Source organism: Miscanthus floridulus, chromosome 18 (genome assembly GCF_019320115.1).
Source record: "Miscanthus floridulus cultivar M001 chromosome 18, ASM1932011v1, whole genome shotgun sequence".
NCBI lineage: Eukaryota > Viridiplantae > Streptophyta > Magnoliopsida > Poales > Poaceae > Miscanthus > Miscanthus floridulus.
This window is the reverse complement of record NC_089597.1, coordinates 85,503,530-85,520,544: the sequence shown is the minus strand read 5'-3', so window position 1 is coordinate 85,520,544 and position 17,015 is coordinate 85,503,530. Positions and strand designations below refer to the sequence as shown.

General features: G+C 42.0%; 1 protein-coding gene across 1 annotated transcript; it reads right to left on the bottom strand.

The window, feature by feature from the left end:
- Positions 1-11,686: 11,686 nt before the first annotated feature.
- LOC136520352 (T-complex protein 1 subunit epsilon) lies at positions 11,687-16,388 on the bottom strand. Its single transcript, XM_066513821.1, has 9 exons — positions 16,032-16,388; positions 15,302-15,620; positions 14,462-14,810; positions 14,043-14,175; positions 13,903-13,955; positions 13,288-13,390; positions 12,726-12,892; positions 12,538-12,651; positions 11,687-12,174 (listed from the first exon to the last, which is right to left on the bottom strand). Exons 1-9 carry the CDS (start codon positions 16,228-16,230, stop codon positions 12,004-12,006), a joined length of 1,608 nt encoding a protein of 535 aa, XP_066369918.1. The 5' UTR covers positions 16,231-16,388; the 3' UTR covers positions 11,687-12,003.
- Between the last annotated feature and the right edge of the window lie 627 nt (positions 16,389-17,015).

Here is a 17,015-nt window from a genome sequence, read left to right as displayed (position 1 = left end):
GGCGCTCCACCAGGGAAAGGTCAAGAACCCCTCACAATCACCACGATCGGAGCCAGAGACAATCACCACCCTCCACTCAACGATCCTCGCTGCTCCAAGCCGTCTAGGTGGCGGCAACCACCAAGAGTAACAAGCGAAATCTGCAGCGAAACACGAACACCAAGTGCCTCTAGATGTAAACACTCAAGCAATGCACTTGGATCACTCCCAATCTCACTATGATGATGAATCAATGATGGAGATGAGTGGGAGGACTTTGGCTAGGCTCACAAGGTTGCTATGTCAATGAAAATGGCCAAAGATATGAGCCATAGCCAGCCATGGGGCTTAAATAGAAGCCCCCATAAAATAGAGCCGTTGTACCCCTTCACTAGGCACACTGCGCTCTGACCGGATGCTCCGGTCCAACTGACCGAACCCTAGACTCAGCGTCCGGTCCACTGATGGACGCCACGTGTCACTAGCTTCAAACGTTGTTTGTCAGATTTCAACGGCTACGAAGCGGACCGGACGCTCAGGCAAAACTGACCAGATGTTGAAGCCCCAGCGTCCGGTCGTTTCCAGTAAGCTCCATGAGGTGTATTTCTTCGACCGGACGTGTCCGGTCCACCTTGACCGGACATAGACCAGCATCTGGTGCAATACCCTAGGTACTGTGCTGACCGACCAGTTTGACATGACGCAAGCTGCCAGCGTCCGGTGCTTTTAGACCCAGCGTCCGGTCAGTTGACCGACACTAGCGTCTTCGCGACCAACTCGTTTTCACTTCTAACTTCTCCACCCTTGCTCAAATGTGTTAACCACCAAGTGTATCACCTTGTGCACATGTGTTAGCATATTTTCACAAACATTTTCAAGGGTGTTAACACTCCACTAGATCCTAAATGCATATGCAAAGAGTTAGAGCATCTAGTGGCACTTTGATAACCGCATTCCGATATGAGTTTCACCCCTCTTAATAGTACGGCTATCAAACATAAATGTGATCACACTCTCTAAGTGTCTTGATCACCAAAACAAAATAGCTCCTATAAATTATACCTTTGCCTTGAGCTTTTTGTTTTTCTCTTTCTTCTTTTCAAGTTTAAGCCCTTGATCATCGCCATGCCATCACCATTGTCATGTTATGATCTTTATTAGCTTCTCCACTTGAAGTGTGCTACCTATCTCATGATCACTTGATAAACTAGGTTAGCACTTAGGGTTTCATCAATTCACCAAAACCAAACTAGAGCTTTCAACCGATTAAACCAAGTTGGGAATTCTAGACCACACGACATATGCAGGTCCCTAACCTACATATACCAACCTACCCTTAGGTCCCCTAAAACAAGAATGGGTCCGCGCCACCCGAGAATACAGTACTCCACCAATCCAGCCCATTGCCACGTGGGTACATGCTATTCCCGCCATCTCTCCACTCCCAGTGCGCGAGTAGCCATTCTCGTAATAGAATAGCCAAGTTAAGGCTTATCGGAGTATGTGGTTAGTACTACAAAGTCTCACATCATGCAATTCAACAACGGACGGACCTTAATTGACACAGGCGGAAAGAACCCGCTCACAAGACCTCCACGTCTTATGGCTCTCACACACCGAGTCCGCCCGGTCTAGATTTATTACTCCACATGCTCATATCTCATGATAACATAAGTAACCGAACGTAACCAAAGATTCATTTAAAACTCGTGGGTGACAGGTAATCACCCAACTTTTATCTATCTAAGCATGGCTAAGCATAACTAGGCATTTACGAAGTAAAACGGGTAACAAGGTAGATATGGAAAAAACAAGGTTGGTAATGCACCAATTAGGTTTCCACTTGACTCCTAATCACTTAATGCAGTATATAAAAGCAAAAGCGATAAAAACTTGTAAAACACAAGGTAGGTTTAAATGCATCCGGGGCTTGCCTTGGTTCACGGAAAAGTCAGGTTCCTGAGACGTTCCACAATTATCAGATCCGACCTCAACAGACGGATAAACTTCCTCCTCAACTTGATTAACTACCACGTGTTGACCTTCATTCACTACACATAGTAACAATGCCATGTTTAACATGATGCGGGATACAAAACATGATGCTTGATGATGGATGCAAAATTAACAACTAGAATACAACCTTCCTTCGCGGTACAGCTACAAGTCAAACTATCTAAACCTTTTTCGTAACACTTACTTCAATTGCCAAGGATCATTACCAACTAATGACTCAAGGTCATCACTCAATCCAAAAATTCAAACAAAACCTAAATCATTAAAGGTTACTATTTGCTTTTATGAATTAATTATTTAATTCAAAATTATGAAATAAATCAACTTGTTCCAATTGAGCTCAAATTTTTTGTAAAGGTTCATCACCTGATAACTAAGTGGCAAAACAATTTTCATAATTTTTGGACAATTAATTAAGCCTAGAAAAATCATGGAAACCCATTTATTAATTAATTGAGCAATTTTTATCACATTCAAAAAGTACTGAAAAACAACATTTCATATTTTTATTAAATAATATACATCACAGAGAGGTCACACAAAAATTTTCATAATTTTTGGAGCTCTAAATAAATCTACACAAAAATAACAAATCACATCACTATTCATTCAAATCTGAAAAAAAGAAAAATTCCATTTTGAAACACTGAGTCACTGACAACCCGACCCCACATGTCATCCCCTACCTCTCACGCTGACCATGGCGACAGCAGCTTTGACTGGCGAAATCTCACCGACGACGAGATCTACGGCGACGACCAAGGTACTAACATTATCACTACATCACGACGCATTGATTTGTGGCACAAGCGCGACCAATTACGGACTGGACCGAGCACTACGCCGGCCATGGCGGACACGGCAGCTCGGTGGTGCTATGTCGACGAAACTAAGCCAAAAACGGTGAAACAAACAACACGGAAAGAACTAGGAGCTCACCCTGAACGCACTAGAGCAGAAAGCTGGATCGGAAGAGCAACGGATGAGTGGTTCGACGTGCACGGCACCCACGGCGGAGCAACGGTCATCGGTGGTGGCGTTCCGGCGACTACGGTGGTCAAAAGGATCAAACAACCGGTCATAGAGCATCACGGGATCAAGGCGAAGCTAGAGTTATGCTGAGCAAGGACAAAAACACACCGAAGAGCTCTAGCCACGACAACGCGCTCGCGACGGCGGTGCTGCCGGTCGTGAGGAAGAAGAGCAACGAGCGGTGCTTCCCATCGAATTCAAGCTACAATGGCAGGTCAGCTGAGTGCGCAAGGAGCAAGCAGAGCTCAGACGGTGCTTTGCAGAGGCTAGTTTGCGCTGAGGAGGCGATGCGAGCTCGACGGAGCTATGGCGGCGGCGTTGGGAAAACAGAGGAGAAAGGAGACGAACGGCGACGACACAAGCTATATATGACAGCCAGGAAGCAAGAGGAAGCCATGACATGGCCTTCTCCATGCCAGCGCGACGCCAAAGATGCCACGAATGCGCCTGGAACGCCAAAGAAGGGCCACCGGCGGTGACAGCTGCCCGACGGCACTGTTCCACTTATTTACCAAAATGCCATTCGTTTTAAAATCCAAATTACTCCCAAATTTATGTAACAACTCAAAAATCTCCAAAAATAAAAGTTGTTCAAAATTCAAAGTTCTACAACTTTGCTTTTTAACCACCCCCTAATTCGGTCTACATTTTGAAATGCAAGTTTAAATTCAAAAAGGGGACATTTCAAGAATTTACGCCTTTTCAAATTACTTCAAATTTTTCATAACAACTTTGAAAACTCCAAAAACCAACTTTGTATAACTTGACAAGCTCTACACTTTTGCTTTTAGGCTCAACCCCAAAACGTGCTTAGATTTTGAATTTGGTTTTCAGGGTAGGATTTAAATACTGAAAATCAGGGTTTTTCAGAAGTTCAATTCAATACAAAGAATTTTTAACTCACTTCAAGCCATACAAGTCAACACATATAACATAAAGGTAAACTTGTTTTAGTGAACGCACATAAAAATTCTCACTAAGATCAAATGCTTTGCAATGCATATGATGACATGGCAGGTTTTAGTACTTAAAACACCCGAGGTGTTATAGGACCCCTTCGGCTTTGCTTGTATTGATCAAATTGTAGATTCCATGGCCGAGTCGGCTCTTTTATCCTTTCTTGATTGTTACTCTAGCTATGATCATATTTCCCTCCAAAAAAAGATCAAAGCAAGACATCCTTCATCACTCCGTTTGATGCATAATGTTACACAACTATGTCCTTTGGGTTGAAGAATGCCAGTGCTACCTACCAATAGGCTATACAGGCATGCCTAAGTGAACATATTAGTCGTAATATATAAGCCTATGTGGATGGTGTAGTCATCAAGACCAAGGATCCCTCTACTCTGATCGCCAACTTGAAGGAAACCTTTGACAATCTCTGGGAGTACAAGTGGAAGCTTAACCCAACCAAGTGCGTCTTCGAAGTCCCATCCGGACAGCTATTGGGTTTTCTTATGAGCCATCAAGGTATTGAAGCCAGCACGAAGCAAATTCAAGAAATCACCTAGATGACTCATCTCCACTGTGTCAAAGATGTCTAGAAGCTAACAGGGTGCATGGCCGCCCTCAATTGATTTATCTCAAGACTTGGGGAGAAAGGATTGCCTTTCTTCAAGCTTTTGAAGAAGATAGGCAAGTTTGAGTGGACAGCAGAGGCAGAAGAAGCCTTTCAACAGCTCAAGCAGTACCTGTCCACATCTCAGATACTCACCCCTCCTGAGAAACAAGAACCACTCTTACTCTACATTGCAGCTACAACTACAGTAGTCAGCACGACAATAGTTGTGGAACAGGCTGAAGAAGGACACGCATATAAGGTACAATGACCTATCTACTACATTAGCGAAGTGTTGTTAGACCCAAAAGCTAGGTACCCACATGTGCAGAAGCTCCTTTACGCCCTCTTAATCACATCGCGCAAGCTACGCCACTACTTTGATGAGCATAAAGTCATAGTGGTGTTCGACTTCCCACTTGGCGACATCCTACGCAACCGCGATGCAACAGGACATATATCCAAGTGGATAGTTGAACTTGGAGCACTCAACATTGAATTTGTCCCTCGCAAGGCTATCAAGTCTCAAATCTTGGCTAATTTCATAGTCGAGTGGACGGAAATCCAGCAACCTACTTCAACAGTAATCATAGATCATTGGAAGATGTACTTTGATGGCTCTCTGAAGCTTGGAGGTGCGGGTGCTGGTGTTCTCTTCATCTCTCCCAATGGAAAGTAGCTTAAGTATGTCTTATAGATACTATGGCCTGCTACTAACAATGAAGCCAAGTACGAGGCCCTTCTTCATGGCCTCCGAGTAGCGGTCTCACTCAGCATCAAGCATTTACTCATCTATGATGACTCTTCAGTGGTTATCAACCAAGTGAACAAAGATTGGGATTGCATCAAGGAAACCATGGATGCTTACTGTGTAGAAGTCCACAAACTTGAGAAGCACTTTCAAGGGCTAGAATTCCATCATGTTCTCCGAGACCTTAACATTGCAGCATATGTCTTGGCTAAGCTACGGTCAGATAGAGCCTAGGTACCGGCTGGTGTGTTTGTTTAGGAACTTGACGTCCCTTCTATCAAGCAAGAAGCATCCACATCAACCGATACTCTAATACCCGACATGCAAGTCTTGGTTATCAACCCGACATGGACACAGGTGTTTATTTATTACATATGGGACCATAAGCTACCTGATGACAAGGTAGAAGTAGAGCGGATTACATGCAGAAGCAAGAATTGTCCTAGTCGAAGACAGGCTCTACAGACAAGGCGCATCCTCTGGTGTTCTTCTCAAATGCATTACACCTAAAGAAGGGTAGCAGATCCTAGAATAAATCCACTCCAGGTGATGTGGCAATCACGCAGCTTCCAGGACTTTAGTTGGCAAAGCTTTCCGTTCTAGGTATTACTGGCCTACAGCTCTCAAAGACGTGGAAGAGTTGGAACGACACTGCAAGGGTTGCCAATTTTTTGCCAAGCATGCACATGTTCTAGCTCACAACCTCATCTGCATTCCTCCATCATGGTCTTTCTCATGTTGGGGACTTGACATGGTTGGACCCCTCAAATGAGCTCCAGGTGGCTTCGAGTACATCTATGTGGCTATCGACAAGTTCACTAAATGGATAGAGTACAAGCCACTCATCAAGTTCAATGCCACCAAGGCAGTCGAGTTCATGCAACATATCATGTATCGATTTGGCATGCCCAATCAGATCATTACAGAAAGGCATTCCATTCTATCCAAGAGACGAATTGATCCATTTAGAGAAGAGAATAGCTCTTAGGACTTAGATTGTTAAGTATAGCTTAGCTAAGTAATATTCAAGTAGAGTTGGGCTACTGTTCGAGATTCCGAATCTATCTCTAGAGACTTGGTATAGCCATTGTATCCCTTATATTTCATATCTATCATGACTTTTATATTAATTTATATCATGTTTCTATTTATCATGTTCTTTGTTTACTTTGAGTATGCATTTGATATGGTCATAGTTATCTTTAAGTTTATGCATAGGATCATAGAGCGCTTGACTCAGTACTCGAGTGGGTTGAGTAGCCAAATTTTGTGTAAGCGTGGTGCTTTTTTGCATGTGGATGCGCCCTGCATTCCGGAACATGTGGTAGATTGCGAGGGTGACAGCCTCATTGATCCTCTGTAGTCCACCTCCCGTCTGTAGGTCCAGTAGGACCTACAGTGCCACGACGGAGAAAGTATATTTTTGCCATGCCCCTCCTTAGAGATGTCCCTTATGCATAGATAGAGAGTTAACTATAACTATAAAGAGTATATACTTTTGTATACTTTGACATGTTGGGTAGAAATAACTTAGGAATCTTTCTTTCTTGATTGTTACATAGTCTAACTATACTACATTTATGAGCATCTATCTCTGTCTCTGAATTGTTGTGCACTTATCATATAAATATATTTTGATTTACCCCTATTTAGAGTAAGTGCTATTTAGGTCATTGCGGATCGACTCACCAAGTCATCACACATCATTCCTATGAATACCACCTACTCATTCTCCAAGTATGCTAAGTTGTATCTCACCAAGAGAGTGTATTTGCATGGAGTGCCTAAGACTATAGTATCAGATCAAGGGCCAAAGTTCACCGCTAAGTTTTGGGAGGCTTTACACCTTGCGATGGGCACTACTTACTCTTTAGTACAACTTATCATCCATAGACCGATGGACAGACCGAGAGAGTAAATCATATTATTGAAGGTATGCTTTGTTCATGCGCTACCATGTATAGTGGAAGTTAGTACATATGCTTGCCATTTGCATAGTTTGCTTACAATAACAGTTACCAAGTAAGCATCAACATATCCCCATATGAAGCCTTGTATGGTAGAGAGTGTTGAACTCCTTTGAATTGGTTGGTAGGAGAAGGATGCCTCTATGGGTCAAAACTAGTACAAGATGCCGAAGAGAAAATGGACCAAATCCACAATAGCTTAAGAGCAGCTTAAGAACGTGCTACAAGGCGCATGCCGATGACCATAGAGGAAAGATGGAATACCAAATTGGCAGCTATGTGTATTTGAAAGTTACACCTTTCATGTGGGCACCAAAATATTTCAAGTGAAAGGCAAACTCGCTCTAGATATGTTGGGCCTTTTCAATATATACTAAGAGAGTAGAAGTAGAGTATGCACTTCCGCTACTAGATTCACTCTTGGGTATTCATGATGTATTTCATGCATCTCAACTCAATCCAAGTGCCTATCGACCAACTCTAGTTGCAAGACATTGAATTGGATCAAAATTTGAGTTATAAGGAAAATCCAATTGCAATTCTAGACTTTTCAAAGAGAGGCAAGAACAAAAATCATGAAAATGGTGAAAGTGCAATGGAGCCAACATTTAGTAGAATTAGAAGCATGCCCCGCTCATTGCCGTGGGATTTTCTTAAAAATAAATCTTTTATATATAGTATTACTATATGGTATTCTATATACTATGTATATATATGAATTTGACTTGCATATTATTTTATTATATCGGATCTAATAAAAATCGGTAAGCTAATAGAAGAAAAACCAATAGAATATTTGATCACATTATAGAAGATAGGTGATGAAACAAATAGCATATGTGGATAACTTTACGTTAATAGATTAAAGATCAACATAATAGAGATGATGTGGACATTTTTTATAATTAATAAGGGATGACAGGGATAGCTTGCATAAAAGGATTGCAAGTTAGTGGGACACTTAGTGGGAAATGATGTGGACATCTTGTATGAAGAGAGAAACAATCTAGTGGGGTTTAGCTTTATAAGAGTTTAAGATAAGCTACTTGGGAATTAGAGAGCCAAATCCGAGACAAGTACCCTCATCTTTTTAACTCAAGGTACATAACTATAATTTTTGGGCTTTGCGTTGAATTAGAGTTAAGTTGTGCCTTAGGAGGGAATAAAATAGGTGTTTTCCTTAGATTTTCAATCTTGATTCTTATACTTGACCTTTGGAGAATCTCGAGGCACGATACTCCCAAGGGGGAGGTTTGTCACAACCCGGTTATGACCAACGCAGAGTCATTGACATCATGAGCATCATTAGCATTTCAAGTCAATTTCAGAAAACTTGCATACAAAATTCTGCATTTTCTAGGGTCTGTTATGCACCCATTCATAACTGGGTGCTCTGGAATGCATAATTTTAGACTTGTCAGTTTGCATGAACACATGTCCTAACAGATAGTCCGACACGTCCCACCAGACAGTCCGCTAGATCACTGCCAACACAGAGTTGAGCTGTCCAGCAGTGGACACTCGTGACCCTACTTAACAAGCCACCTGCCCTCATCCCGGCTCGAGTAGGAAACTAGAGAGCTCACTGTCCACTATCACTCTCACTCACTATCTCCCCTACTCTCTCTCTCTCTCTCTCTCTCTCTCTCTCTCTCTCTCTCTCTCTCTCTCTTGTTCTTACTTTCCCTTCTCTTTAGAGCACCAAGGCTAGGAGGCGGAGGAGGATTTGGAGGGGAGGAGCAGCAAGATGATAGCCATGGAGATGATCTAGGATCTCCCCACAAGAGTTTGTTGGAGGTAGAAGGGGAAGGATGCCCCTCCCTCTACAAGAAGAAGAGGAGGAGGATTCAAGAAGAAGAAGGCCAATGGAGGAGAACAAGTTGAGCTTCACCCACACCGCCAAGAAGCTTTGTTGCGTCTTATTCACGCCCTTGGTAAGATCACTCACAAGCACAATCACCTAGAAAACCTACAAGTCAAGATCTAGCTAGTTCATCACCGAGAAAGTCACTAGGTTTAGATGAATGAATGCAATGTAGCTCAATCCACCTAGCTAGATATGCTCTATAGAGCCCTAGGAACACCCCCGCAAATTGGTTTAAACATCCAAGGGGATTTCATTTTCGAAGTCCCAAGAACACATAAACTGTGTTCTCACAGACGATCCGGCAGACACACCCGGACAGTGCGCGCGAGCACCTTCACTTAGAAATTCTTCACAAATACACCAATGTTCCCTAGTATGGTCCGACAGATCAACCGGACGGTCCGAGGAATTTTTTGTAGAAACCCAATAGTACCAAGTTTGGAAATGCACGCTAGTACGGTCTGCTCGTTCACCCGAACGATCCGCCAATGCACACACTTAGATGTTTTCAACTCAGACTGAACCATACACTTCTGAACAGTCCGACAGAACCCCCGGACCATTTCAACAATTCACTCTCCAGATTCCCGAGGCCAACAGGACTGTCTATCCTAAACACGACCACACACTCTATTGAGTCTCAGCTGGTGAAAACAAAACCCCTAAGATGTACCTTTGCCTTCGGGCTTGTTTTCACCTCTTCATCTTCTCTCCAAGTGTGAGCTTGCCCCATTTGGATTGATCACCCTTCATCCAACTTGTAGCCTCCCATTTTGGTGTAGACTTCACTTATAATCAACACTTCAAAAGGTTAGTCCACTAGTAATCTCAATTACTGAAACCAAACATGGGGCTTTTAGCGTGCTTTGGCACAGGGCTGTCGGAGCCTGATGCGCCTTCAGCCACCATCTGGTTTGAGGGGGGGATGAGTTATTAGTTATGACTTGTTCAATTAATTTCCAATCCAAGAGGATTGAAGAAGATTGAGAGATTTTTGGATACACTCGTACCTCAATCCATGTGTGTTAGAGTGGATTGAGAATGAAATTTAATTTAATTTCCACTTCAACACATATGTGTTAGGATGGATTGGGGATGGAAATTAATTTAATTTTCACTCCAACGTACGTGGATTAAGGTAGGTACAAATGTATCAAACAATGCCTTAAAGGAATTTTGACTTGGGGGCAAAGTGTGTGTTGTATATTCCTCGATTTGGTTTAGGTAGATACGAATGCTTCTAATCCACATTTGGATTTGGTTAAACCCTGCCCACCACCCAATCCATGTATGGAATCGGGGGAAATTTCCCATGTCTGGAATCTGCGTCAGACACGCATTTGGAAGGATGCGTGACTGTGTGAGATCAGCAGGAATTTCACGCCTGACTCAAAGAAATTACTCTGGTGGATGCCAAAATAAAAAAAAATGTAGAACACCAAATATAAACATGTTCGATTCAAAAAAAAAAAGTGCTACAAAATAAAATATAAATGGGAGTTCCATCCAAAAAAAATTAAGAAAATGGTATATAAACTATGAAAATCTAAAAAACTGAAAAAAAAAGACACTCTTGTAAATGTACGAACATAGGATTGCTCAGTAAAAAATGAAATATACATCTTCGTTAGTCTTCGAATCACACACTATCAAATATTACTGCTTTGTTTCCTTCCCTTGGAGGACATTAGAAAACCATCTTTCATTTCATCCATATTTCTGCTACAAAGTAAACATCAAATAAAACTTACTTAACTCAAATGTCTTTATAGACAAAGAAAAAAGTAGAAAATTCATTACAGTGAACATGCTTGTTGCCACAGGCTATCTAAAAATGTTGAATTGCAAGACTAAGTAAACAAGGATTACCGTTTTATATTAAACATCTATACATTCCTGGTAGGTCCAGGTTTTTCGTGTTTGCAAATAGCAAGACCAAGTACTGACTAGTTGCTTGGCTTGTTCTCTTGGTTGCCTTGGGGTTCATTTTTAACAAAGCAACATACATAACTTAGAAATTTATCAGATCACTCGTTTCAGTTCAAAGAAATTGGTTTAGAAGAATAGTAGATTGGAATTATCCATCACAAACTCACAAGTTCTTGTCTTATTTTCAACTAATATCTAATCCTTCAAAAACAAATAGCCAAAATAAACATTTGATAGAAAGACCAGGAACAATCAAAGGAATATTTTGTATTACTCTTTTTATATAGGTCAAAGGGTGAATTTGCCAAGATACGCTAAACAAGACGTCATCTGTCTTGTCTGCACACGCCAAATAAGCCAGCTACAGAAATAGCCGAACAAACCCCCCTCAGGATGGGAAAAAGCCCGTGGGCTTGATTTTTTGGTGGGCCCATAATGTTAGACTCACAAGGACATATCTGCAATGAAATTTGATGGATAGACCTTCTCATCTTGTAGGCCGATATAGTCAGAGACCCATTATTTCACGGTACATGATGAAACGGCAGCAAGAAACACAAAATTCACATAACGGTATTCATGGAAAATGAACAACTTTCAAGACATTAAAGAAAGCCTTATAATTTTGTGACATCAGAATTTACTCAAAAAAGGTAGCTAGCGCATCATCGAATCTGTTCAGATAGTGCTCTGCTAAGTGTTAAGTGTGCGCACGCAGCTGCAGCAGCTACTTCTTTAGGTACCATCATTGGCACGGGCAAATTAACCGCACAGCATGTGGAATGGTTTTTGCTTTTCAAACCGCGGCGCCGTTCACAAACCGACTCGGCTTCGCAGCCACTCTGAGTCTCTGACGCCTAATTGTCACCAAGCACAGCTGTCTATTCTTTCCCAGGCTTCATCAGTACTCAGATGGCGAGATCACGTCGTCGATCTTGAGGATCATCTTCACCACCTGCGTGGCAAGTAAGATCTGTTGCTGCTTGCCAATCAGGGTCTCAAAGACGTTCTGCTCTTTCATGTCATTGGTGCCAACGCCATTGCAATCTATGCCACAATGGGGGTTGCTATCCTGAAAAGGTGTTCAGTAAACACATGTCACTACGGTTTCCAAGCAGTATACCTAAGCAGTAATGATTAACAGCAAGAATACCATACTGAAACACTACAAAGAGCATTGCGACCACAACAGAAGTGCTGAAACAATCACATTATGTAGTACTACTGTACTAAATCAGATTGTACAAGCGCACTTAATGGTGGAGAAAAAAAAAGACAATGTTACACAAGGCCAAATTCAAACTACAAATCGAGTATGATCTGGATGACAAGTAAAAGGATCCAGAGCTATCACATAGTTTCAAGAGGCCACGGCAGCTATTAAAAATTTAAAGTAATATACTTGAAAAAAAAAAGGAATACAGAATTAAAATACCTTCACTTGTTGAGCTTTCACCGCAGTTAAGGTATCAATTGGAGGCAAACCACTGTTTTCAGCTAAGGCTAGTGGAACAGCGTCCAAGGCATCAGCAAATGACCTGATAGCATACTGCACATCAAAGAAACAGTCAGAAGGTACCATATTACATCGCAGCAAGTATAAGCTCCAAAGACAACAAGCACCTGCTCAACTCCAGGGTGCCGATCTGCTGCAGTTTCAGCAGCAATTGAGCAAGATATCTCTGCCGAGCCACCACCATACACAATTGAGTTATTGCGGATCAGATTCCTTGCCACACAAAGAGCATCATGAAGACTGCGCTTGGTCTCCTCAATCATCATTTTATTTCCTGTACAGCAGTAGATAGTTTTTACCACAAACCAAAATAAGGAAATATTTGTAGCTTTGTTGTCCAACAAATGATTTGCCTACAAATCTTTCATTGCACAAAATTGTATACAATATTGGTTACTGATGCAGCAGGATTAATACCACCAGTTATACAAGACAATCCTTGGTTTGAAAATTCAATCAGAATACTGATACAGCTACATAGCCCCCACTTTTTTTTATTAATTTTTAGGATAGCATCCACTCTGTTAGATGATAGTCACTTTATTCAGAACAGCTGTGGAGTGTTTCCAAATCATATGAAATGTTGATGTTGATGTCTGATAAAGGAGGTGGGCATATGTATAGATGTTATATGAAATCAAGAAAAAGGATACAAACATCAGAACATACCACCACGAATGAAAATAGTTACAGCTCTGGAATTGGCACACTGCTCAATGTAAAGCATCCGGTCCTTGGTTGTTCCAAATGACTTCTCTCTGACTAATCCAGCCTATTCAAGCAGATCAATCAAAATGATGCTTCACATAGCTATTTGCAATCCATACAGATGCCTGCAGATTTTTTTTATGTACTGTATTGTAGGCATTCAAATGGGATCAACACAATTTGATAAAAAAGGCTAAACCAAACTGCTAAGCTACTAAGAGTGCCATTACAGTTGACCACATTGAAGTCAAGGATTCAATTTATTGACCAGTGATAATTAAATCACCTTCATAAACTCAGAAACCAGTTAAAAATCAGTAAATATCCTAACAATTCAACAATAAACAAGTACTTTTATCCAACAGATGAAATTGCTCATTTGTTTCCTGTCAGAAACAATAAAGGAGTTACTTATTATACACGAAAAAAATATCAATGCAATGCCCTGTCCCCAAGGATGATCTGTTCACTCTAGTTTGGGCACTACAATTGCATAATTGGACACCACATCGTCAAGATATGGTCAACTATGCAGGTTCCATATAACTGAAATAAAATGTGTGCAGAAGATGATACCTTCCCTAGCTTTTCTGGACTCAGCTCTTGAAATCTTGGAACAATCCGTCCTCCTACAGTCAGTTTTCAAATATCAGGTATTGCATTTGCAGGTCAGTTATAATCAATTAATCATGAGTGAGCTATAGGAGCATGTGGACCTGTAGCAATGGCAATCAATTCCAATTCAACACCACCAACCCATCTGACAGCTGGCAGATTTCTGTGCATCAATAGATGATTGGCTTCATCATCAAAACCCCATTGACAAATAACCAGGGTTGCACCAACATCCTACAGAATATATGTGAATAGTTACTGAGCAAAGCAAACACACTGAATGACACGAATACGCTTGAATGCTTGATACACGCATAATACCTTATTTTGTAATTGTAAAGGGAAATATTTCAAAGTTTTTGAAACATTTACAATAAAACAATTGTCGACAAATGAAAACTGGGCAATGTAACAATATAAATTATTTCAATTGAGGATCTCGCATCCAAACCAATATAAGATCATTATCAGCCAGGTATCAAAAACTAGGATATTCACAACTAAACAGTTTAGTGCTTACCTTGCATTTCTCAACCATTTCATCAAAGTACTTCTGCTCTTGCTCACGCAGTGTCTGGAATTTCTCTACAGTATCAATGTCAACCTTATGCTTTGTCTTAGGTTTCGGGGGCTCAAATGGGCACGTCAGGATGGCTATCTTAGCATCCTCAATTCTCTTTGGCATTTGAGGGTGGCTCATATCTTTGTCAACGACAATTCCATATATTAGCTCTGTGTCCTCCAGCTTCCCGCCGACCTTGCCTTCTACTTTGATTAAATCCAAGTTAACATCCTTCCTGTCCAAATCAGCAACAGCAAGGACTGCTTTGACAGCAATCTCTGCCAGTGCCCGCTTGCAACGGTGAACACTGTAGAAGAGGAATATATACCATCAGACATTCTGTTCTGTTTTTCTACAAAAATCTACCAACAAAGAAAGTATCATAAAGGAGTAGAAAAATATATCTTCTGGTATATGAGCATTACCTGCAACAAAAATCATACAAGGAGCAGAACTACAGAGTTGATAATGTGAAGAACAAAAGAAAAATCATTGCTGTATATATATATGAATCACCCAATGGTTGGGCGCGCAAACCAATGCAATCTGCTATCCTATTTCTGTTAGGTCAACACAGATAAAAGGAAGAAAACCAGAAAAAAGTTTCATGTGATCATGTCACATCCTCAGCAGACAGAAGTTTTTTACTTCAGAATAAAATAAATGACACAATACAGAAAAAATAAACAAGTTAAAATTCATGATGCCAAAGAACCAATTCAGACTAGAAATTACTAAACAAAACACTTGCATCATAAAGTTGATGGATTGAACAGAAGGTCCTGTATTATCACTTACATCTTTGACGACAGAGTCGTCATGCATGTCTGAACCAGGGGCTCTATATTGTCTGCACTGAACTCAAACTTTTGGGAGATGCGCTCAAGGTGATCAAAAGCTACCCTTGATGCCATCTCATAACCTTCGGCGACCCGTATCGGGTGAATACCACGCTCCAGAAGTTTCTCAGCCTGCTCTAGGAGTGCCCCTGCCATAACCACCACCCCAGTGGTACCATCCCCGATCTCATAGTCTTGACTGCGGGACAGCTCCACCATCAGCTTTGCAATCTGGTTGTCAACATCCATCTGCTCCAGAATCGTGGCCCCATCATTTGCTGGCATGTCATAAGGCAGAACTTTCAGTGAGATGGCTTGTATCGTGTAAATAACTGCAAAATGAACTTGTAAAACACAAAACTGGATTTGGCGAATTAACACCCAAAACCGAAACATTGCACATTCTCAAAGGACTACCACTTCACCTGGGCCACCTGGGTCGATGATCCAAGGGCAGCGGGTGGGGCGGGCAGTTCGAGCAACTGTCCGGCAATAAGCTAGATCTCAAGACATTCACCCGCCACTCAAAAACCCTGGTTCTCAAAGGACTACCACTTCACCTGGGCCACCTGGGTCGATGATCCAAGGGCGGCGGGTCGTTCCCTCTCAGATCGCCCCATCCCGGTACACATGCTACACCACGACCAGCGTACACAATCATCCAATGAAGAAGGGAAGCAGATGCGTACTGATGGTGACGTCTCCGTCGGGGGACTGGAGCATCTTGTCCATGCCCTTGGGTCCGAGCGAGGTGCGGAGGATCCGCGCGACGGCCTTGCCGGCGGCGATGTTGGCCTTCTGCGCGTCGAGCCCGCGCAGGCGCGTCTTCTTCTCCTGCTCCCTGAGGATGATGAAGGGGCGCCCGAACTCGTCGAAGGCGAGCGCCATGGCTGCCGCTAGCGCGGTGCCGCTCGCTCCAGAAGGCGGAGGCGAGCAAGGGAAGTGGCGGCGCGGATGCAGGCAGGTGCGCGGAGGGAGAGGCGGAGTGTGACGTGTTTCGAGAGTCTACTTGACGGCGCGAGGCCAAGGGTTTCCCTCTTCCTCTTTCTCCTCCTTTTTCCCCCCTCTTCCTGCAAAACCCTCTTTCTCGGCACATGCCCATTCCATTGATTCGAGCCCAGTTCGTACAAACCCTCTTTCTCGGCCCCCTATCGTTTCGAGCCCACCTCGTGCTTTCCCCAGTTTCGGTGCAAAAAAACAGTCTTTTTTTTTGCCTACTATATAAACGATCGCTTGAATCCAGAATTTCTCCTCGTACCCCTCAAAAAAAAAAATCCTCCTCGTAAACTACTAGATAAATACCCCTGTGTTGTTACTAAAATTTCAAACATAATTTATGCATATGGTTCTCGATGAAAATTAACTAAATTTAAAACTATACATTTGTATTACATAATGGTTTTGATTGTATCAGTCGATTTATCCCGCAAATGGCACTCGATAAATGTTTGGGACATTTGAATGGTATACATACTAGATAAATTACTCGGCATAAACCCTAGGAAGGAAGCAGAGCAAAATGATGCAAAAGCCAATATATAATTTATAGGACATTAATATTGAAGTGAGAGCAAATAACTCAATTTTAATTAAAAGAGATGAAATATAGAAATCCTACCATTGCATACGAACGAGGAAACATACTTCTTTGCTAGGCTAGGGCCGTGGGGGCA